General features: G+C 37.5%; 2 protein-coding genes and 1 long non-coding RNA gene across 3 annotated transcripts; 2 read left to right on the forward strand and 1 right to left on the reverse strand.

Moving 5' to 3' along the window:
* The first annotated feature begins 897 nt into the window (after positions 1–897).
* LOC130439266 (uncharacterized) lies at positions 898–2,237 on the forward strand. Its single transcript, XR_008909428.1, has 3 exons — positions 898–1,222; positions 1,455–1,585; positions 1,761–2,237. It is a non-coding gene; the product is annotated as an uncharacterized LOC130439266 (long non-coding RNA).
* A 4,582-nt stretch (positions 2,238–6,819) lies between these two features.
* Positions 6,820–8,351, forward strand: six2b (SIX homeobox 2b). The gene is made up of 2 exons (XM_056771698.1): positions 6,820–7,379; positions 8,007–8,351. The coding sequence occupies exons 1-2, from the start codon at positions 6,820–6,822 to the stop codon at positions 8,314–8,316; spliced, it is 870 nt and encodes a 289-aa protein (XP_056627676.1). The 3' UTR covers positions 8,317–8,351.
* Positions 8,352–12,630: 4,279 nt separating this feature from the next.
* Positions 12,631–15,140, reverse strand: six3b (SIX homeobox 3b). The gene is made up of 2 exons (XM_056771598.1): positions 14,212–15,140; positions 12,631–13,373 (listed from the first exon to the last, which is right to left on the reverse strand). The coding sequence occupies exons 1-2, from the start codon at positions 14,901–14,903 to the stop codon at positions 13,184–13,186; spliced, it is 882 nt and encodes a 293-aa protein (XP_056627576.1). The 5' UTR covers positions 14,904–15,140; the 3' UTR covers positions 12,631–13,183.
* Between the last annotated feature and the right edge of the window lie 10,264 nt (positions 15,141–25,404).

Raw genomic sequence — 25,404 nt, forward strand, 5'->3', positions numbered from 1 at the left:
GACTGTATTTTAAATAATACAGAATATTGCTGTAAAGTGCAATGCATTCTGGGGTCACTTGACGGATTAACTCAATGTACAGAATATTGCTGTAAATTTCAAATCTACAATGGCGGGATGATCTTCAACAGTCGAGATTGGGGTAGTGCGCAAAATGAACGATTCACACCTGTGGTAAGTAACTTATTACGTATTTTTTTTCCATATTTGGTAACTATCATGCTGGTAACTTTATATAGAGGTATCTAAATTCGCGGTTCATATTGGTAACCCCGGATTCAACCTCCATCCGCGGGGACCGAAGGAGTCTTGCGGGGTTTCAGCAGCGCCGTCGCGGTAAGATTTCAAACATTCTCCGTCGCTATAGCACCTGAGGACAGAAGTTGTTCATGTTATTTAGAGTTTTTGTTCACACCAGGAGTGAAGGCGTATGTGACAAGCTACAGTTTATTGTATTAGTAAGTTGACGGTTGTTTTTTTAATGTTGAACATCGCGCCCGCCGTAGACTCGGCAAAAGTTACATGCTTCGACAGTTGGGATACCACACTCGCTCGTGATTATTTTGTGGTGTAATTCAAATTTGCAAATGCAGTCATCCGTTAAATCGAGCGCCCAAATTAAAATGAGTCACCATAGCTTGCGGTAAGTCGATGTTCACGGAGGATAGTCCGGTAAAGTGATTAATGTACGTAACCATCTAGATATACAGTTTATGTATCGGAGGCCAGCTGAGAGCTTGAGCAAAAGACGTTAGCGACACCCTCATTGTATAGCAGGCCTGTCTCCCAAATAGGACCGTTGGAGGGTGGGAGTGAGACCCGTTACAAAATACTAGTGTGACAATTTCTTGACCGTGACATCCCTAACGTAAGTTAGCTTACATTTCTGTATAAGTACGGTTTTAAGTGTAAGTTACTCTGTTTAATTTGCTTAGAGTTTGTTTGTAGAGTCACTTATACTAAAATGTAGTTTAAATGTAAAATGCTTAAAGATAATTGTATAGTCACTATTAACTATTACTATTGTCACATGTATAATTGTTTGTTTTAGGACACACTTTGCCATGCAGGCCACTGGATGCTGACTACTGAAGGTTAGGTTGTGTGTGACGGTGCTCAGCACAGCTTCATGTCTGGCCTTCCCACTCTGTTCATAGCATGTTACATATTCAGGCTTGAGTACCAGGATGGGGCAAGCGTGTATCTTTGAGTCCAATGAAAGGTATTAATTGAACAACTTCCTTACCTGCTTTTTATAGATATGTTAATGTTATATACCTGTTAAGACCTTTAAAACAATATTTCTCAACGAGAGATGCAATTTTTTTGGGCAAATTATTTAGAAGTCTCCCCTATTTAACACTAGCAAGCTGATGATTTAATTCATGTGTTTTAATATAATATATTTTGTACATTTAATATATAACATTTAGTTTTTCCTGACTGATTTGTAGATATTAATCCAGAGAGTGGAACAAGAAGCGTCATCTAAAATGCCAGGATACAGAAGAAACAGGTTGCAGTGAACCCACATGTCGCCGCTCTTCTAAACACAATGATGAATATTCAGTGTAATCGATGAAAAGTAAGAAGCACACACACACACACACACACACACACACACGCACACACACACACACACACAGATCTCATCATTGAATTACATCATTTTATTATTCTCTGACTGTATATGTTGTCCTCTGTTTTTCTCTGACTATAAATTGAATATCTAACATTATTCTCTTGTTTCGTTTCCATAGTTCCAGCTACTTGTTGTCCTCTGATGGATCAAGATGTGGACCGTTTTACAGACTCACTTGGGCCTTGTTTTGCAATGTTGTTTCATGATGGTAATGTTGGTTAACGTGTTGTTTAAACATGAATGTTTAAAGAGCCATGTTGGATACTATGAAGTTGTTACTGAATAAAATTATTTCATGTACAACAACGTACACAATTTGTCTGTAATGTATTTTTGTATCAATTAAAAAAAAATAAACACTGTATATCCAGTATGCAAAACATACTGGATATACAGTGATTTATGTATTTCTTCTAAATAAAGTAAATTAAAATCAAGCAATTTGCTGTAAAAAATACAGCATTATACTGTTGCTATTCAAAATTACAGTTTTTCCTGTATTCTGCAATTACAGTAAATGGCTGTAAATTAAATTACAGTACTGTGGCTGTACAATTTACAGTAACTGGCTGGCAACCCTGCTGCCAGTAGTTTACTGTAAATTTTACAGGATTTTTTTTACAGTGCATGACTGCGGTAACAGAATCAAAAGTGACATCAGTCATTCTTTCATATTTCATTTTATTTAATGTGAATGTTTTAAAGACTGCTCTGAAAGACACAGCGTATGGTATCAGTTTGTTGATTGTGGGTCCTGCCTGCACTTTTGAAACATTATACCTTTTATCAAACAAACTTTAGATCTGTGGTTGAGAAATGGGTTTCCTGTAATCACAGTTTGCAATGTTTGTATATGCAAAAGATCTGCTACAATCATTTGATGGCATTATAAATAATGACAAGCATTGTTACACTAAGTATTTTTGACAGCTGTACACATATTAAAGACTTACTGAATTGTCTCGAAATCTGCAGCTTTGTTAGATGCATTGATATAGTTTCCTCTAAAACAGGAAATTAGGGTGGGACGTACAAAGTGGCTCACGCCCTTTTAAAATAGCCAATAGCGGGTGTAGACACTAGATTCTTTAGATTCTAAATAGCTAAAGAAAAATCTGATGAAAATGATGTCATAAAAATCGTTGACCCTCTTTGGTGGAAGTGAGAGACAGTAAGTTTTGAATGCCTATTGTAAATGTGAATTTATTCAAAGTTGTAGATGATACAGGATTATTGATATCATTAAGGCTAACATATTCATACTAAAAGCCAAAAAACTAATTTCAAAAGGATTTTAATGCTAGTGAGAAAAATACACAACAAACCAAAACATCTAAAAACATTTAAAATTTAAATACATTTAAAAGAAAAATAGAAAATGGACACTCGAAAGCTCTGTACAGTTCCGAAAAATTTACAATGCTTACTCTGTACTGCACATATGGACACATTCCTCATATGTATATAAAACATTGGGGGAGTTTGTCACTTCCTGACCAGGCCACTCATCTGCTATAAGCCAACATATCCAATAAAACACTTGAGAGTGCAGAGGATCAGCTGTTAATAAGATCTGTGACAAAGTTAGATTTATAAGTCACAGGTGTTTGACACATTACACAGTACTGTAATTGGTACGGGATTAGCAAATATGTTCACACAGATGATTATGCCGTTTTAGAGAAACACTTATATAGATAAAAACTTATGTATGTTTTGCACCCAATTTTTTATAATCTTTTATTACACAAATAAAATGCAAGATGGTAAAAAAAACTCAAAAGCAACCAAAGAGAGTATGTAAATAGAAAGAGAGAGAGACAAGTGAAGAAAGATGAAGAGAGTGAGAGAGTGAGAGAGTGAGAGAGAGAGAGAGAGAGAGAGAGAGAGAGAGAGAGAGAGAGAGAGAGAGAGAGAGAGAGAGAGAGAGAGAGAGAGAATGAAAGATAGTGCTTTGATTACAGTCTGAGAAGCATGTTCCTGCCCAGACACTGGTGGTGTCACTTCCCTATGCATGAACATTTAATCCCTCTGCCTGCCAGGAGGACACAGGGCTGAAACCTGATCACCCAGGGGGCCAACACGCAGGAGGACAAGAGAAGAGAGAGACAACAAGTAACGACACGATTTAGCATCATAGATAATGCTGCAATACTCAGATTCTAAAACGTTGCACATGCTAGTAGAACATGCGCTCATTCCATATGATGTAGCCGCCTATCAATAGACGTGATCAAATTGCTGCAGGTTGTTGGTGCAGAACGCTATCTTCCGTTACAAAATTGTCATCGATACGCTCCTGCCACTTCCGTCTGCGTCAATAGACAGACAACAATGAAACTTATATTATATGGACCGACGGCCCAGCACTTATTCTCCTGGTGTCCTCACATGCAAACTCACACACACACACACACAAACGCGCGCGCGCGGCTGAGCGCAACCTCTCCCGGCGCTATCGGGTTTCGCGTCTCTCCAGAGAGAGAAGGTGAGCCAGCTTCATTAATCATTTAGAGTGTGCGCTGTGTGTGGAGGACAGTGTGATTGCCGGGTGTTGGGTGTCTTTTGGCCCCCTACACAACCGCCTTGATTTGAAGAAAGACTCAGGCCCCTGCATGGTCAGCAACAGGACTACAGTAAAAATGGACGCAGCATAGTCGCGTGCAGCAGACCACACTTATGCCCGACGAAACATTTGACGGGTGCAGGTGTATGGAGAGACGTGGCTTGGATAGCCCTTTCTTCCTCTCTTGGTGCAGGTGGGGATGTACTGTAGCCTACATTTCCCAGAATACCAAATGTCACAGTGCAAAATGCAAGTTTACAGTTACCTTTCAATGTAGATTTATCAAACAACTCCTATCAAGATAAACATAGGGACTGGAAGCATTGCAAAAAAAGTGCTTTGCGATTATTAACTTTAAAAAGAATTTGGCATCAACTGCATTTATTTATAGTTAGTTATAATAAGTTAGTTTAGAAGTAAGTTCTTTAGCTCTCTCCAGCACTTTTCATCCACAGCACACTCTTCCGTCATCAAGGTCAGAGGCTGAAGCCCCAGACAGCAGCCAAACGGGGCTCACTGTCTCTGACGCAGGGTTTAGAATGACACGGCAAAGCAATAACGTGAAGCTGCTCCCGTGAATAAAGAATAGCTTTTAAAATGGACTCGAAACCGACTGCCTTTCTGCAAGCTGAACACACTCACTAAACCTCCACCATCGTCCTTCTGCGCTACTGCTGTGGCTGCCCTCAGGAGGTCTCATGCTGGCTAAAGTCTGCTCAGACACCTCCTCCCCTTCCCTGGAAAATGATACTGGCCATGTATAATCAATCAGGTCCTTTTACTGAAAACTCAACCCTTTACGTCTGTGTGTGGTTGTGTATGCGTGTGAGATAATGAAAGAGCATGGGTGCTGGCAGGCTGGGGATGGGTGTGGACGTTTTACAAAAAGACAAGTAAAATATGTAATACTATATCGCACAATCCATGTGCAATATGCAATGCAAATTTGAAGGTTCTTTAGGGAAACCACAAATTCTGTAATAATGTTTCTGTTCCGAGTGCACCAAATAAGGGCTACTTTGAGCATATTTGATCTCAGACGGAATAAAAGAGAATGAAACGATACACAAATTGGGTATATGATTATTTATTGAAGTACATAAATAAACAAAGACTGTTACTTTTTTATATTTTGAGGACACAATACTTGCAATAAAATATTCAGTACACTCGTTGAAGCTTGTACTTATATTGCATTATAAAGAGTTATTAAAGTGTAAAATGCATTATAATTCTTCATAATGTGTGTTGTAAAGCATTATATGTAGTTGTAAAGAAGTATAACCAAATTAAAATGTGTAGGGTAATAATGAATTGCTAAGTCTATATAATATGTGAACTCTAATAACAATTATTTATAAGACATTACAATGCATTAAAAGGTGAATTACAATGCTTTAAAACTTCTTTTATAATGCATTATACATACATGCTTCAAGGAAAGTGCTACCAAATATTTAAATATTAAATCTATATCAAAAATAAAAAACTTTTTGTTTACCTCAAATGAAACGTTTTGCTTTCATCTAACCAAAATCAAATAATCTTCGTGACTGGGTGAGAGCTGATGATGTATTAGCAGTCCATAAAACGAATTTGGTAAATATCTATGTCCCTCTGGAACCAAATGCTAGAATTACAATGTCCATATGAAAAAGTACGCTGGAGTCGTGTTACATTCCAAAATAACTCGTCAGATACACTACACCAGAGACTTCTCGACACAAACATCAATCCAGCAAACCTCTGGTGCCCACCATCCATCATTTCTAAACTGATTAATTTAAAGCCATATTTAAATAGTAACTCTCTTATTATAATAATAACACTAATAATACTATTACTAGCAATAAAAATAATAATACTTAATTTAATTCTTAATTTAATAATTTCTAATTCTCAGTTTTATTTTGTAATTCAATCAGCAAGCTAGGTTATTTTCTATCTACTAAAAACAGCGCACAGACGCAAACATTAGTTTTATTTTAATAATAATAGCTTAAAAGAATAAATAAGAAAAAATGTACTTGAATGTTAGCTATAGTTTTCCTCTAATCTTGTGAATATAATAGTAATATCTGCTTTTGGATATCATTGCCAAAGTGTGTTGCGCGCACGCCTTCCCCCGAGGTGCATAACGTCCAAGTGTCACTATATCTCAAAGAGGGAGGGTCGGTTTCTGCTACACAACTTCTCTCCACACTTGCCCGTATGACTACCCAAGAGGATGCGCTAATCGTCCTTACACACTGGCGAATCTGTAAGCGATATGATAACCAGAGGGCGGGCTGATCGCTGAGGACGGTCGAGGAAAGACTATTGTACACGACGAAAGCTCGTAGGACTGAAATGATTATTGCTTCGTGATAGTCCAGCTGTAATTGATGCGCAAAACACAGAATCAAATAGTCAATTGTTTGTTTTTTGTTTTGAAAGTATTCACTTTTTTTGCTTTATTTGTTTTTTCATGGACTGATGCCATTATTTAATGGAAAATGTACATCGAGTTCTAAAATTGGGGGGAAGCAATTTTACGTCTCCAAAGTGGATATCGCATTAAGAAGTGGGCAAAAATACTTGCAGGACGTGTGGTCCATCATTGCTGTCAACTATGTCTATGCCTCCGAGCTTTGGATTTACCCAAGAGCAGGTTGCCTGCGTCTGTGAGGTGCTTCAACAAGGTGGGAGTATCGAACGTCTAGGACGATTTCTGTGGTCTTTACCTGCTTGCGATCACCTCCACAAAAACGAGAGCGTACTGAAAGCCAAAGCCGTGGTTGCTTTTCACCGAGGAAACTTCAGGGAGCTTTACAAAGTATTAGAGAGCCACCAGTTTTCACCGCATAACCACACAAAACTGCAACAACTTTGGCTGAAAGCCCACTACGTTGAAGCGGAGAAATTGCGCGGTCGTCCTCTTGGCGCAGTGGGAAAATACCGCGTCCGCAGAAAGTTCCCTCTTCCTCGCACCATCTGGGATGGAGAGGAGACGAGTTACTGTTTTAAGGAGAAGAGCCGATGTGTGCTAAAAGAATGGTATACTCACAACCCGTACCCTTCCCCGAGAGAGAAGAGAGAACTGTCCGAGGCCACGGGCCTCACCACGACGCAGGTCAGCAACTGGTTCAAGAACAGGAGACAGAGGGACCGGGCAGCGGAGGCAAAAGAAAGGTGGGGAAAGCATTCTTTTGAACACCTGAATATGCCTACTTTTATATCTGTAACCTCTGAGGGAAAATCCAGTATTTATTTATATTTTTTAATGTAGTCCTGTCAGAATAACATGACTTACGTTAGTGTCCTTGAAATCACAAAATAAAAACTCACAAAGAACTGTGACTGTAAAGCATATTTTGAGGATGATCTGCTTTAGTGACAAATAATATTGGAAATTAAGAAGTTTGTATTTTTTATAGTCAAGGTATGAAGACAAAGTTTTTCTTTGACCAAACAATATAATTGAATAATAATTAATAGCCTAAAATAATTTATAAATTATTTGTTTAACAATAGTGATATTTACAAAAAATATCGATAAACGTAGCTTAAGTAGGGACAAGCGTATGAGACAAACTCTTGATCATAAAAAAATGATTAGATATATAAAATAGCTTCCAGGCATAAATAAAATGGTATTGATATGCCGCTGTTGCTTAAAACTCATGAATGCCAACGGTAAAATAATGCAACTCGGCGTACCAAATTCTGTTGAGGGGTTCCGGTTGATTGTATGTGCAAGAGAAAACGGTGGTTGTTTTTGCTGGCTTACCTATGAATTTGTATAATCTCCTCCAACAGGGAAAACGAAGGCGCAAATCCAAATGGCCAGAACCAACTGACCTCTCACGTAAACGAAAATAAATCTCTATGTGATAGTTCAGAGGACGACAAATCTCCTTCTGCGACCCCAGATCACATCTCCATGAGCCCAGCCATCCTCATGCCCTCCAGTTCAGGTCTGCCTCCTCTACACAGCTTTGCTCCTCCGGGCCCAAGCGCTACCATCATCCCCGTCAGCAGCTCCGAAAATCACAGCCACCACCATCACTTCAGCATGCACGACAGTCTTCTCAACCCCATGACGGCTAGCTTTGTGGAACTTGGATAATAAGAAACATCATACCTGAGCTTGTACTGCGCCCAATAAATAGCTACGTTAATATATACCAGACATTTTATCAGTCAAGCTTAAAGGACACATCACGTATGACGGGCAACATCCAACTTTATAGCTTGTGAACGTGAAGAACACGGATTCCACAAATTCAGTATAACCAAGGAATAGTTTTTGATATGTCTAGATATAAAACAAGCTAATAAATCTATTTAATAAAGTCAAAATGTGTTGACTCCTTGCAAAAATTTGCGGTTCTTTTGTCAATTTACAATTGTAAATTGTTTTTTATTATGAAGAGTGGGTAAAATGCTTTTGTTTATAACTACAATGAAATTATGTTATCAACAAAATGATATGAATAAAGCCATTGAAAAAAATGTTGTGAGCGTAATCGTGAGATTTCCATCGGTTATCTGTCTTGCAAATATTATTTTGTTGTTTTATTGCATTTTTTATATTCTTACATAATTTTTTTAATTATTGATGTAAAATATATCGTTTTTAAGATATTACGCAAAACGTATTTCTGTCTACTATCCTGAAAAATAAAAACAGGAAAAAATTGGAGGTGAATAACTAAATCTAAAGATTATTTTAGTTTCTTAATACATATGCGGTATATAACGGTCCTCAAAGTGTTATCCTGGCCTTTATTGGAATATGCCTGCCTGAATATGTGTAATAATCCAGAGAAGCGCATTTGGAAAATGGGGTGATGCGTGAAGTTCTTGTCCTTGAAGTTCTCACACACAAAGAACTGTGTGTACACGACGATTTTCAAAAAGAAAAGGGGTTTACCCTTTTTTCAGAATATCTGTTTACAGTAATATAGCATTAAATTGTACATAATAAATGATTGGACATTTTTATAAAAAATGCAATTGAATTTTAAAATGAATAATTTTGTTTTATATATTTTTTTGACGTTTTGTCTAGCAGAGACTGCTATCATGAACCTATATCGCCGTCTACTGGTAATGTTAGGTTTTACTTTTTGATTTTGACTTGCACACGTTGTTCAATATCTGGCATGCTGGTTAAATGCATAAAACAGACTCATACAGCCACCTGCAGGACAACCTGCATAATTACACCTCTATTGAACTTTAATTTAATACCGTTTATTCAAACAATCATTTGATTGATTTTTTTTCAAAAGGCCTCAGTGGGTAAACACTTTCTGCATGTGTCTACATATCTGCAAGCTTGAAGATATTCAATAAACTAAAACACATATTTTAAATCCATGTAGAACACATATATTTACAATATTATGCAAACTGAATGTGAGTTTAAACTTGCTTTTGGCAGATTTTTCAAATGTTCCATTTCAGCTCTGTTGACAAAAAAATGCATGCTTATTTTAGCTCAGATAAACTAAACTTGGCTCTGTGCACCGTTGTAGGCTTTTTGAGACATGTTTTTATTGCTCTTATGCTTTTTGTTGTCCTAATGTTTGACCCAATTGCTTCCATTGTTTACCCAACTTGTAAGTCATGTTGGATAAAAGCGTCTGCTAAATGTAAATGCAAATGTAAGAGAATTCATAGAGAAAATTTAGGCCTAGTTATTCCTTAATGTGTTTACGTGATTAAAAAACGAATTAGTTATGTGACAAATGTTCACTTAAAGTTTGTGTAGTGAGTGTACAGTGTATATGTGCAACCGTTCAAAGATGTATAGTCACCCGAGTAAAATGTTTTTCTGGACTTCCTAAAAGTCTTACAAGCTGAAGGCTTAAATGTCTGAAAATAGATTTGAGGCTAAATATAATTGTAAAAACATATTTGTGTTTTCAATTACTAATTTGTATTTAACAAAACACTCTCTTTCAGATTGTTTGAAAAGGATGGTGAGACCTCAAGAGGAATGATTCAATTTCATAAGAGTATTTCTAGTAATGGTGAATGTATCTACAAATTCTAGGCAAAAGGTGACCACTGGGTATGATAACTCCATTTCAAAATGTCATTTATTTTAAAATTTGTTTAAACACAACTTAGTTCACATAGTTCCATTTACGTTATCGTTATGATGAGTTTACCATTATTCGAATACGTGGAAATAATGCGTAACGGTGCACTTTTAAAGGAAGTGTACAAATATTATAGCATACTTACATAATTTCTTACATAGGCTTATTTTTGAGTAGCCTACCTACTAATTTACTCTATGACACAGTAGTCATTTGTTTCTTTGTAAATTTTTGATTGTACTTGGAGTCTGTAATTAAATTGATGATGGTAATAAAAATGAATGGATTACTGGAAAAATAGATAATACCTACAGTCTCTCGCATCTATTGTAGCATTCACCACATGATGGCGATATAAGCACATGAATGACGTGCGGTTCCAGTTTAAGTTCTTGACATCTCTTTCAGATTGCACTTAGTTAATGTTCAGTAGGCGAAATGTTCCCTTTTGTGTTTTGCTACGAATTTAAAGTCGAGCAGAATAACTTGTTTTAATTTTATAATTGTTCATATAGCTTAACGGATAGATCAAAAGTCGTGGGTGGGTTCGTTAGCTAACACACAGACAAATGCACGTGCTGATAAAATGTATAGCCTACATGGTAGTTGAACCCACTATAAGTCGTTCAGGATAAAAGCGTCCCCAAATGCATAATAATATAAAATAAATCTGAGGTGTGTAAGAGTTAGTGTCATGGGAAGTGTGCTCAGGACGAACAGTAAAAAATAGCAAAATTGCTAATATTAAAACCGGCAACAAACAATTAAAGGAATCTCAAACTAAATGCATTGCCTTTTCAATTTTTATTCAACTGCACCGTGGAAAGAGGGCGTGATTCCATGAGAAAACTAGAGTTGAAGTACAAACGAGACGGTAGGCCCTTTGATTGTCATTGATCTATTAACTTGTTGGTTTAACATACTCACGTGTGGCTTTGTGTTACACCTGTTTGTTAGTTGCAAGTCAGAGTGAAAACAAAGGTGAGTTGCGTCTAAATTATTTCATTGCGCGGCTTCACGTAGCGCAATGAATCCAGGTCAAGGGGATCTGCCGCGTGAATAAACACGAATAAAAAGTTGTGCTCAGTTAAGCGATCAAATCATAAGGGAGAAGATGGAAGATAAATCCTCTCACACTAAACCCCAAACACTCTCTTGTATGGAATGTTAATAGAAAACTCCATCCAAGATACCTCATATCACCTATTGTGGCATTGAAGGAAAAGACTGACATAATGTCCATTGCATTATTGACGAGATAAATGTTTGAGTCTTGAGATTTTTGCGGCATTAGTTAAGTAACTTTTATTTTACTATACTAGTGAGCACGCTATAAAAAATCTTAAATATAAAGTTAATTAGGTCTATATTATTTGGTATCGCAGTGTTTATTCTAAAGTCAGAAGTTTTAACATATGCGTCAATTTTTGTGGCTAATAATGATCATGCATCTTTTATAATAACGTTTTTAAAGTTATGATTTTGATCTAAAAAAGTGTTTTTTGTCTCGATTTATAAACCGGACTTTCATATAGGCTACAAATAATGATAATACAAGAACAACATAATTATTCTCTCATTATGTCAAATAAACGTATTTCTTACTTCTTAATGTTTCTTTAATTCGCTCTTTATTCTTTTATTTTGCTAGCGATATTAATTATTTTATTTTTATGTATTATTTTTAACCTTATTATACGCAACTTTTATTTCATTTATTTTTTATGAGTTGGTTGGATGTCAGGAGTATCTATAACATACGATCTTTACTACAAGAATTGTACCTTTGGGCCTCTTGTTTTCCGTATATTTTATTATGAAAGAAAGAACGAAATAAAGAGAGACAAAACTAAAGAAAGAAAGAAGAGGAAATTACCAGCCTCGTGCAAATCAAAAACTGAAAGCTACTTTATATATAGCCTAACTCGCAAGAACTGGAAATTTGATTTATGTATTATCTCAAATACCCATATCGTCAGTGCAATACCACTATAACTTTGTCAACTATAGCACTAGTAATAATAATAATAAAAAAGAAAACAACTAGTTATAGATTTTTTTAACCGTTTTTAGTGTTTATGTTTGCTTTCTCTGTAAACATGACTAATAAACCTTGTGCATATAAACTTTTTTAAAAATAAAGAAAAAAACACCAGACGGAAACAACGTTTTAACCGAAAGATTAACTAACTTAATAACCAAATAATACGCCGATAGTCATTATATTAAATTATATTTATTTGCATAAAAGTGACCCATAACACTGTGTTTTCAGCGCCATTAACCCATTTACAGTATAAAAACGAGCAGAATGAATAGACACTTAAAATCTTGAAGCACTTAACAGACAATTACACACAATTTATGGACACAACATAAAGAAATTTGCAGGAAAAAGAGTGGCGTAATTGCGATATAATACAAGCATATATCTAGACAAGCCTAGATCTAAGGAAAACGTCGAATAAGACATGGACAATTCAATATAAATCTCGAGATAAAATTAGTATGAACATCTGCTGTCAAGTAAAAGATGGGGGGGAATAAAGGTGCTTTTGACTTCAACGATTGTCTGATAAACACAAAATAACAAAATTGCCTCTCAGGTTCACTCATTTCATTGGAAACGGTAACGAGTTCTACTCTTTTAGACTCCACGTCATAAATGCCTCAATAAAAATGTAAAATATTCACAAATGAACATGCAAAATGGTCGTAGGCCTTGGAAATGAAAGGAAAGGTCCGTTGAAGCGCTGGAAAAACAGCATGCTTTCTCCTTTTGTTGAACATTATGTGGCAAAATGGCCGGCCCCCTTGTTGCCCATTTTATCACAAGTTCATTTTTCTATGGGCAGAAATGTTCCATATGTGCCTGACAGTGAATCATACGTCGAAATCAGAGTCACTGTCTGTAACTGAAAGAATGGTCCCGGCGTCACCTCGTTCATTCATACTGGAGACGCTGGTAGTGGGGCTGGCGGCCGCGCACGGAGACTCGGCCGAGCTGTGTGGTGTGCACCCGGACTCTGACATGGAGCGCAGACCGCTTTGACCCAGTCCGTGATGCTGGAGTCTAGAATACAAAAAAAGAATTCGAATATAATTTTTGCAATACAATAATAAAATAGCTATACCTATATAACATATGTAGGCTATTCTTCAAATTGAACGGCAGACAACGTTTACATTCATCCCTTCTACTGCTTCTATATAAACTTGAATTTTGGTAAATTAGGTGGCATAAAATCTAACAACGGGGGCTTGTATATTAAATGTGGTTGTTTCTTTTCTTGACACATTTGTATTCTTGTGAGCTCTAGAATAGAAACATTTGAATCAAGTTAATTTTATCAGACTAAATTACATTAGTGCAAACATTTGTAAATGTATTTTAGATTTAAAGACAACTACGTCGTATTAAGTATGTCAAATACTTAATTTCAGTGAATATATACATTTTAGTATACTTCTAAGTAAAGTATTTATAAAGAAAATAAACATTTTTTAGGGAAAATAATAAGAAATGCAATGGGCTAATGCTAAGAAGTTTTTTTGGCAGCGGTGAGCTAACAATGTCATCTTACAAAAATACACTACAGAGTTATAAATATAGGGCAAAATGGCAATAAAATAACATTAACGTTTTTTTTACGTTAAAAGCTTTTACTATCATTTAAGCCCAAGAAGTGGCTGAAATTGTCAAGACTACAAAACCTAAATTAATTTTTCATGTTTATTTCTAATAAATTAAATAAATGAGAAGTATTTTTTTCACAAAAACGAATACAAACATATTCTGTGATATAGTGCTAGTAATTGTTCCTTTTACAAGCATTTATAAATTCTTTGGTTCATAGATTTTTTGTTTAACTGTACATCCAACCTATTTTAATTTAAACCATTAAACTGACCTGTTTTTTGCAGCTGCTGCTCTGTCTCTTTGCCTTCGATTTTTAAACCAATTGCCCACCTGAGTGGGAGTCAGTCCAGTAGCTTGTGCCAGTTCTCTTTTCTTGCTCGGATTTGGGTACGGATCCTGTAGGTACCACTCCCTCAACAAGCCGCGAGTTCGCTCCTTGAAACAGTGCGTCTTCTGTTCGCCATCCCAGATGGTCCGTGGCAAAGGGAACTTCTTGCGTACCCGGTATTTATCAACGGGTCCGAGAGGGCGACCGCGCAGCTTCTCGGCCTCTTGGTAGTGTGCTTCCAGCCACATCGCTTGGAGCTTCCCATGAGAGTCTTTGGTGAACTTGTGATTTTCCAAGATGTGATACAATTCACGAAAGCTTCCAGTGTGATACGCGACCACCGCTCGTGCTCGTTGGATCGACTCGTGCTTGTTGATGGCATCGCAAGCTCCGGGCGCAACGGGTAAGGACCAAAGAAAACGTCCGAGTCTCTCGATGTCCCCTGTTTCTTCCAGCGTCTCGCACACGCTGGCCACCTGTTCCGCCGAGAAGTTTAGGGTGGGTAGTTGAAACATTGGTAAGTCCTCCGGGGACCTCGCTCTGGGAATGCTGCCCGCCAGAAGCAGAGGGCGATCCGCGAAATTGGGCAAAAAAAGATGCGAGGGGTAAAGCTCTAAAGGAGATCGGAAAACCATGGAGTCGCCGAACAGACACAAACAGATGGGAAAAGTCGCGCGTTTGCGCTGCGATCGGTGCAGTGCCACTGAACGAGTAATATCTACCCTTAATCAACTTCGAGTGCAACGTAGAAACATTTTGTTTCGCTTTTCTATTGGTCTTCCTGGTGTCGTGCTGTGGTTGTCATGGCAGCCCTGCCAATCACTGTCAAGCATGCCCGTCATTAGCGAGTGCGCACTGCCCTTCTGCACATTCGCCTCGCGCAGAGCTTTATCGTCGCTCCAATCAGAATGGGCCACTCACTGCGGGATGTTTTTAAGCAGGCGAATGGTGCGCCGGTTCACTCGACGGTAGGAGGATTAATAGGTGGAATATTGCTTTATTACTGCGAAGGGCTTAATATTGCTGAAGGCGAAAAGCTTAACTAGGCGGAAGTTAAAGTTTGCGACAAAATAAAGAAATCGTGGTATAGTTATTTACTAAATATTTCTATAATATAAAAGGGGGAGAGAATGACATATGCGTAGGAAACATACATTTGAAGGGAAAAGATAAATTGCAGATGTCATTCACTTTTTCCCACGGAACAAGACAGACAAAGGCGTACTAAACTATTTACCTTAAAACATATTTTAAATATTTTAGCAATGGAGCCTAAATGAACATTTTTACTTGATACTAAAATTACGTTTGCATTAAACAATGTTGAGCCCTCTAAGAATGCCTTTGTTCAACATGCAATTGTAAACATAATGCTTTAACATTTACACATGCGATATTTGTGGCAACGCTCGTTCCGCGTAATTATCATCATTACTGTTATTTCGCCTCCTTATCATTTTAAAAGCCAAGATAAAATGTCAATAGGAAACAAGATCGGCTTGTTAGGCTTGAGTCAAATAACATTCTTTCACAAAGCCCTTTGTTTGCACAAAGCGTGTAATTAATGCCACAAACAAGTTAATTCACTTGGCCTAATTGTCTGTTTATCCTGGGGCTTAGCGCTTAATGGCCTTCTCTCCAGTGGATACACTACTGTCTAAGATTAAAGATTAATGTGTACAGTTAAAGGCGGCCATGTCTTCGAATTTGTTATATGTAATTTATTGGATATTTGCAAAAACTGTCGCTATAAAATAACATGGAGTAGTAGGAATTGTTTGCAGAAAACGACATCGCTCCAAGGCAAGATTTAAACATTATCTTATGTCGGCTACAGGTGTTGGCATAATAATAAATGCAAACAAAAGCACTAATCTCGCTTCCCGTAGACAAGTAACGAGACGGCTTTGTTAATCAGGATTAGTTAATTGTTTGAATACCGTGTTCAATGCAAATATGAACCTTTATTTTCACAAGAACTGAGCAGAAAAAATATCCACGGGGGCGGATAATTTAAATGATCACTGCAATTTTACAATAGTAATCGATTGTGTCTTAAATAAGCAGCCTAACAAATAATTTAGACTGTAATCATTTTAATTTACGTTATTTTAAAACCTGTTTCATAAACAATTAGGCATAGCTATTTTACATTTTGACATATTTAACAATGATGCGCTATAATTGTTAATTAAAGTATTGCAAAAAAATGTTATTCTGTATTTGAAAATAACATCCCTACTGATAAACCGAGATCAGTACATTCATAGCTGAATTAAATGACCTTGACTTGATAACGGTCAAGGGGGCGGTCAAGGGGACGGCCAGATGCATTCGACTTCATTAGGATCAGAGGAAAACTAAAACCTTCAAATCCTCATTAGGCCACGAGTCAAAATCACTTATTAAAGTTACAGATAACAGGATACAAAATTAATCTGCGATTACGTTTGGATTTTTGACGCTGGATAAATCTTAACAATCCTTGAGTTTAAGGCGTGGGTTCTGATTCAAAATTAAATAAAAACGAAAACTATTTCCCAAATAAACCTGTCTATCACGAGTGAGTTGCGACGGTCGAATACCATTTTCGTTGAAGCGTATTTTTTCTCTGCGGATCAATACGGATGTGTCTGGAGAGGCTAACCTCCATCATGCAACAAGTCCTTTACACCGAGTATTTAGCTCTGAAGACGGGAAGGAGGCTGAGCCAGATTCAGTCATTCAAGAATAATCTGCAAACATTGCTTTCCCGTGCTGACCAAATCACATCTTAAACCATAATAATAAAAAGGACTAATTACGAATTTTAAATTAAACTATATAGTTGTTATTTAGGCAAACGCAGTGATACAATTACATGTGCATAGTATTACCATAGTATTAAAAATATCAGTAATATTTAGTAGGCTATTTAAATCTGTTTTTTAATCATTTAAGATAGCCTACTACCAAAACTATAATTCACACATAACTTGTATGTATTTGTGAGTGTATTAAAACCGAGGGGAACTAGAAATGAGTTTACAAGGGATATCAAAACTCACGTCCCCCTTTTTTGTCCAAGCATATTTTAGATACCTCATGCATATTTAATTAACGACGGTACTGTGTTAATACTCTTCCACAGAGCAGATGTTGAGCCGTCTGAATGATGTTTGAGTGTGACTTGCTGTGCCGGATATGAAGACATTACCTGAGCACTAAATTAATGATTCATATTGGACAGCTGTCTACAGCCACCAACCATATTCATCAGTCCGTATTTAAAATATTTATTGAATTTAATTATATCTGCCCTGCTAGCTCCCCCAGAATCCACTCACGTCTGCAAAATATGTCTGCCGCGCACTACCAGGCGCGTGCGCGCGGTTGTAAAACCGTGATCAAAACCGGTTGGCACATTTCTTAAAAATACTCAAGGCCTTGTTTTAAAACAGCTATGCGAAATGACCATTAGCGAGAATATGATATTGAATAAAGCCACTATGTTAATTGTGGCTGCCACTTACAGAAACATAAGCCCATCCAGTCTGAAGTGAGATTTTCCGCAACAGTGGCCTATAAACACGCCTACTAGTTTATCCAGATCCATGTAAGTGTGGTTCAGAGTATTTGTTTTCTTATGATAATGGCCACAAGGAGACATACTGTATCTGTGCATCAGGATGTTTTTGTTGTATGTATGTTGTTGAAATCGCTTTTTTAAATGAGTAAAGTAAATGTCATGGAAAATCCTTTTTTATCTGCACCTGAAACTGAGGCTTCAGACATCATTGTTTCTCAGTCATAAAAGATCCGAAGGCCTGCCTGTCCTTTCTCTGAAATAGCCTTTAGTTTCTCTCACCAACAAACACACTTTGTAGTCAAGGCTATCTAAGGGAAAACATAGACTGATATTTAAAAAGTGGGTCATCATTGTGACATGGATTATGATATGTAATTTCTTACCTTTAATAGAAATCTATGCCATTCAGAACAACTTCTTCCGACTGTTGTGTCTTACACCCTTTTAGTCTAAACTTAAAATGCAGTAATTCACGATGCCGTCCCCAGGTTTTCGGACATTTCGCACAATTATTGGCAGTGACAACTGCAAATCTCTTTTTAATGATTAATATATTATTTTATGGATTAGTAGTTTTAATTCTTATGGTGGGGAAAAACAGGTGCACATTTTGAAAATGGTCCCACATCTTTGGAAGGTTACCTTAATGCACTTAAGGTGTAGTTGAAAACAAGCAATGCACATGCTGTTTAAAAACACCTTTACCAAAATAAATAATGTTTGTTAAGAAAGCATGGTTTGAAAATGTGATATATACATTGAGTTATTTATTCTGTAAAATCTAATTTAGCCTGAATGGTTTGCAGTAAAATACCATTCTTATGAAATCTGAGAACAATGAACCTCTTTACAATTTATAATGGAGATGGACCAAAGCATTCCGGTTGTTTGAGAAAAAACAGAGAAACACAAGCCTCGGAAACAGATGGAAAAGAAAAAGATCCCAGTTGGCCGACCCTTTCGAGATATAACTGGTGCTAAATTGTATTGTGTGGTATGCCAACAAGGAGGCTAATTGAGTGTTTTGAACATTCTGGAGAACTGTAAAGCGCTCGCAACTAATGGAACAATTACAAACTGCTTTTCCATTCCTGTGAAGTTTAAAACATTTCAGCGATGTAACGTAGCTAAACAAACACAGCTGACCACAAACCGGGGAATAAATCTACCAGCGGTTACGCACCAGTCCGACTTAAGGGGTTAATGCCAATTTACAGCAGCAGCAGATGTCACGTCGTGCAAAGCACTAAATCTATGCACGTCGTGATTAAAGATGGGATGTTTACATGGTCACTTCAAAGGCAATATTGCAAAAAGCCTCCAGCTGTGCCACAAAGCCAATGACAATCACTGCTATCTCCCCACTAAATATACAGTTAAGCGAATATTCGCATGCTTCATTATAAATGCATTAAATATGCGAAGCTCGGTCAATAATTTGCATGTTGTGCTGGACACATATCAAGGTGAACTCATAAACCACTGCACAGGTAGAAACGCCACACGCATACTAATACAAAGAGATTGAGACAGGCAGAATGAGCCAACCTCCATTTTTACAATGACATTATTTTATATTATTGCTGCATGTTGGTTTAGCAAGCAAGTTAAAAAGCATATTTGGTGTCTGTGAACTTTGTGCTGTTTTTGATGATCCATCTAATCAATTGCAGAAATCAGCAATAAAAAGAGAAAATGAGTGTAATTAATTCTCAATTCAGTGAACAGATCACAGCAGAGCAAGGCTCATTAGTTATCACATAATAAATGAATCTCAAAAGGTAGTTTTGGTTTACTTGCAGCTCTATCCCTTACTTCTACATAAAGATTTCTTCTTAAATGTAAACGTTTGCTAGTTGTAAATCAAATGACATGCATATTATTACCAATTACACCACGAGTGTTGCTTTATGGCTTACTCAGTCTATGATTAACTTAAGAATAATGCACATTAGTAATGCTATGAACCCACTTAAATAAGTGTCAGAAAAAAGTGATATTTTCCTGAAAAACTAAATTCTTCCATCGTTTATTCATCCTCTTGTCATTTTAAATATGAACTTCTTTCTTCTGCAGAACAGAAAATAAAATATTTTGAAGAAGGTTGGAAACCAAAAACACTGGACCGTATTGACTTCCATTGCTATACGGTGAGACATTTCTACAAATATCTTCTTTTGTGTTTCAAAAAGAAAGATTTGTACAGGGTTTAAACAACATTAAGGTAAATAAATGAACTATGTTTTTATTTTTGCATAATCTATCCCCCAGAATTTGCAGCTTTTTGGGGGGGGTCACTCTTCATGCTCAGTGAAAGCGACATTTCATCCCAAAATGAAAATTCTGTCATCATTTACTCCCCCTTTCGACATTTCAAACCCGTGTGGCTTTTTATCTTCTGCAAAACAGAAAAAAGCTATTTTGTAAAATGTCGGTAAAAGAAAACCGTGGGGCCCCCCTTTGTCTTATTTTTTAGACACAATACAAATGCATTGTGAGTAAATGATGACAGAATTTTAATTTTGGGGTGAACTATCCCTTTAAGGTCTGTTAAAATATGTATTGGAATACGCATCTTAAGTCTGACAGACTGCTCAAGGTTCAGCATCAGAGAATGTTTCTGGTGCAGTCTTGAGACTGGGGGCGTGCCTAGAGACGACAACAGGACCGCTATATCTATAGCTTAGGACAGGCAGGCCGGTGGAGTGCTGGGGGAAACCACAGCCTGGATCTACATGGAAATGCACTCTTCAGACAAGCTGATTCTGGCGAGCTGAGGACAAGCGCACCCCAATACCACAAACCCTCTGTCAGCCCTGTCCCGCCTCTCATGAAATAATGATATGTCAGGGTCTGTCCCTATTCAGCCTCTGTCTTCTCTTCTAACTGGAGATGACTTAAAACAAATCATGTCTTTAGTGAACAACATGTGTCACATTGCAGCACAAGACCACGAATGTAAAGATCAACCTTTATATTGTCGGTAGAAAGAAGTCAAACTTATAAAACTGATAGTTCTGGGCCCAACAGCCTTTTAAATTGTATGGGTATACTGACACCGTGGATTTTCACCCCAAAACAATCTGCTATCATTGATTCACCCTCGCGTCATTCAAAACCTACAAATGACTCTTTATGGAACACAAAAGAATATATTTTGAGAAATGTCTCAATGTTTTTTGTCTGTACAATGGAAGTCAAAGGGGGCCCGTGTTCTTCTTATTTTATTCTGTAGAAGAAATAATGTCATACAGGTTTAAATTAACATCTGGTTGAGTAAAATTTGATTGGTAATAAATACATTCTCTGTTAGTTTATACTTTAAATTTAAAATCCATAGTAAATCCCTGCAATACATGGCCTCTTATAGGGGTTCAGATGTCATTGGCTATGGAACTCCAAAGGCAACTCATTAAGTGCTGGTTTCACCATCTATGCTCAGTGAGTGAAAAGAGATTCTGAACTTGATCTTCTTATGTCCCATCTGGTTAACACCGAGTATGGCAATATTTCAGATTCCTCGTTGTGGGGTCTCGAAGGACATACAGGAGTGAAAACAAAGCCTGCAGAGTCAGGACAAAAGGGGCCTGCGATATACACAGCCTGGGGTGGAGATTTGGGGGTTAGCCCATCATCTTCATATTCAGGCATGCTGTGTAGATCAATATGGAATATGGTAAGCTAACACAACCATTATGGAAGATTATCTGCTTACCTAAAATGAGGCCCATGGATCAATCTCTGTGTAGCTTCTCTATGATCTTCGGGTTTAACATCCTTTAAATCATCATTGCAGACCACCGCAAGCCTGCCTATAATGAAAGTTTTTTTTTTTGAGGTAACAAAGTAACATAGTAACAACATTGAGCTGATTTGTGACAGTCAATACATTATAGCCTAACACTCAGTGTACTTTAAATGAACTTCTACACTGGCTCAGTCATTTCCCTCTGTGACAACTCAGAATACACTTTTCTGACAACTCCAAGAGGTCACTGGAAGTGACACCAGCAGAGCCGCCGACAGCCATACCGACAGACCCGTAGAATAAGGCAGGTCCATGAAAAATTCATCAGACCTCTGCATGGCGGGGGGAGGGCAGAGACCAGTGAGGGGGTTTAATTTGCCCCGTGTTTCGCGCTGCCGTGTCCCACGTTCCTGCACCGCTGTAATTAAAGGGACGAGGCCTACGGAAATTGGCTCGGACCCCGCTGTACAACACAGTCAACCAATCTCTTGTTGGCCTATTCAAAAATCAATTATCTCGGCTAAACAGCTGTAAGGCCCTCACTGCAGCCTCTTGCTCCTGAAGTGAGAAAGACATTTGAAATTCATTACCATATCAAGCAAAAGGTCTTTTACGTATTAAACAGCATTCGCCCTTAAATTGTTTTTTCCCTCAAACCTGATGGGAATCGTACCCCCGGTTCAGCCTCCCAGTGTGAAAAACCAAGCAGCGAGGGTTGATTGCATCATTATTTTTAAGGAAACAAGAAAACAAAGGATGGGGGGTGTGGACGTTCGGTTCAGAAGTTTGACAGAAGGCTGTCTTGTTTATTTTGATGACCCAGTGTGTTTTATTTCATATCGCTTCACAGAGTCTTAAAGTTTAAGATTGACCTTGTTGTGCCAGAGTACTCAACCTTCACACTGGGCTGCTCTGACCGATCTTCAGATAGCAGGAGGCAGTTTAAATCATTCTTGATGAAAAGCTTCTCTCGCTAAACTGAATTTTGCCGCCATCCTGCCACATTTGAGTTTACAGTGCTGAAGAACAAGCTGGAGATATGACATAGGAGCGAGGGGCAGACGGGAAGATGATGAAATATTAAACCGCACAACGAGGTTATATTTGGCTTCAGTAGGTTGAAATAATAAAATAAAACATTGCATTTGTCTTCGTCTCTCCCACCCCAACCTTCTCCAACAAGTCTTTTAATTACCATCTTTTACACCAGCTTCTAGGTCACCATGTTCTATTCGGCTAATGTAAATAATTAACCTGCGACCAACTGGGTACATTTCTAGACTGAAGAGAGCCACACGTGTTTATTTTTCCGGATCATGCCGTCGTCGACTCGACGCGGAGATACGAACAGTCAGTGCTCTCAGTGAGACCATTGGGCGCTGAGTGCAGCGCGAGGGAATTGGTTTAGGGAAGCGCAAAGTCGGGGAATGACTCATCGTGTCGAACTATTCCAGGACAAATAGACGATAACAGACGACTCACAGGGGACATGTCTTCTCTTACTAGTCACAGTTCATCGCACTCTCTGTACTCTAAAGTCGGCCAGGGTGGGCGGGGGAACCGACTTTAGCCCGATGTTCAAATCAGTGAATCACAATGCTGATGTAAACACTTCAAAGTGTCGGTGGTGGGGAAGGCGGAAAATGAAACACAGGGTTTGCAGTATACTGTAGGTTTGTTAAGAATGCCACCTATAATCTGGCTAGATATAGATAACGCGATGAAAACAGTGTTGGTATCGGAGCTCTGATCTGAAAGACAGTCTGTGAAAGGTGCATTTACGAAACATAAATGTGAAATGTGTATTTTTATATAAAATTGTTTTACTCAAAGATGTTAAATAAAATACAAATATTTTTAATAAAATAAAAAATATTTTCAAAATAAATATGTTTAGACATGCTCTGAACAACATTTCACATGAGTGATGTTAACATATTTACCATAGCTATGTGATTTTCCAAAGGTGAGTTGCAATGAACAATGAAAATGTGTCTATTCTTTTGAGCAGTATTGTATATCAAAGATATACACTACCGGTCTAAAGTTTTAGAAAGCTATGCTTAAATATCTTAAATTAGATATGTAGACAAAAATATAATGCGTCAAAGATACACTTTATTCATTACATTATTTTTTTTTTATAAAAAATATTTTAAATTGATAACTTTGAATAATGAAGAAAAAGCAGACAATAGCTGCTCAAAGATGGAAACTCTTTCGACATTGTGTAGTGAGCATCTTAAAGTGAGACCTCAAAAAGCTGCTTGAAAAAATATCAAGAGAACATTTCTGCAAATTCTAAGGTGACCATACTGAAGATGATCAAATATAACAAGCTTAGATTTAGTCCAGATTTTTAACAGTGACAACATAATGCCCAATGTGTGTTATTCATAGTTTTGATGTTACTATTTTTGTAAAATTGAAAATATGAACAAGTAAGTGAGTAGGCTTAACTGATTAGTGTGTAATTAGAAAAAAAGTCATTTTTAACCCTTGCCAAAAAACCTCCCGTGAGAACAAGAGACCTCATGGTACTACAAGCACAATACACACACTGTCAAAGACTGAACCTAAGAGGCTCTTTACATGAGACCGCTTTCAACAACAACAAAAAATATGCGTATTGGCTGTCCAGTTACACGAAAACAGCGTTTTGAAAATGTAAACTTTTGAAAAGGGTCTCAAAGTGCAAGTTTTTGACAAAGACGGCATTATCGTTTCAATGTAATTTCTGAAGGCGGCGTTTCCAAAAATGATGACCTCATACGCATGCGTTGCGTACTGCGCATTCAGTCTGTAGGCATGCGCGAGTATTATTAGCCAAACAATAATATTTACAATAGTATTTATATGCAAACTACTATAAACACACATACACGGCGACAAAGTGTATTAAAAGCGCTTTTAATTAAAACAGTGTATGCGGGTGTGCGCAAGCATGTAAGGTTTCTTCATAGCGAAAAGCTGCATCCACTGGCCTGGCATGCATAATACATCATTTTTATTTGATTTCGCGCATATCCATGTAAATGCAGATCGTTTTGATAACTCTGTCGTGTGTACGTGAAACTTTCAAAAACGCAAAGGAAATAACTTTACTCTAAATGTTAACTGTAAGACCCGTTCTTTCCAACTAGCGTAAACATATCAGCAGTCAACGCCCTACAGCTGATGCAAATAAGCCCCTGGATCAATTAGTCCTGAATGAGTCTCCTTTAGTAATGTTAATGGCACACTCATTGACACAGTGATATCTGTGTTGTTAGAGGGCTGCCCTGCAGCTCTTGGGTGCAGGTGCCTCTTGCTGGAGGACACAGAAGGACACAATTCAGATGTAACTATTGGCGATCTGTGTGACGAACTTTTCTAGCATTATATCATTTCCCCTAGCTCTTTCTGTGAGCATGGGAGAAGGTGAACAAGGTGATATGTTGCCATTGTATTTTAAGTTTGCGCATATGTTTGTTGGGTCCTTTTGTCTTGGCTGAGAACCCCGAGAGCCCTTGAGGAAATCCTCCAGATGGAGCAAGAATAACTTCCCAGACTTTTGTCCCATCATGCTTTGTTATGGACGGCCAAATTACGCTTGTCACAGATACTTGAGACACGCATCTTGTGTGGTAGCAAAGACTGGAGCCTGTGAGTACTTCAGCTGACCACTATTTATTTACCAATCTTTTATACAGTACGTACAGGCAGCACATTATTACGTTGGTGTGCGAACAAAGCAAGTCTTGTCAGTTGACCGATTTATATAGCATCATATTCTAATAGACAGAGCATATAATTACTCAACATACATATATGTTTACAT

The sequence above is a fragment of the Triplophysa dalaica genome, chromosome 17 (genome assembly GCF_015846415.1).
Source record: "Triplophysa dalaica isolate WHDGS20190420 chromosome 17, ASM1584641v1, whole genome shotgun sequence".
NCBI classification, from domain to species: domain Eukaryota; kingdom Metazoa; phylum Chordata; class Actinopteri; order Cypriniformes; family Nemacheilidae; genus Triplophysa; species Triplophysa dalaica.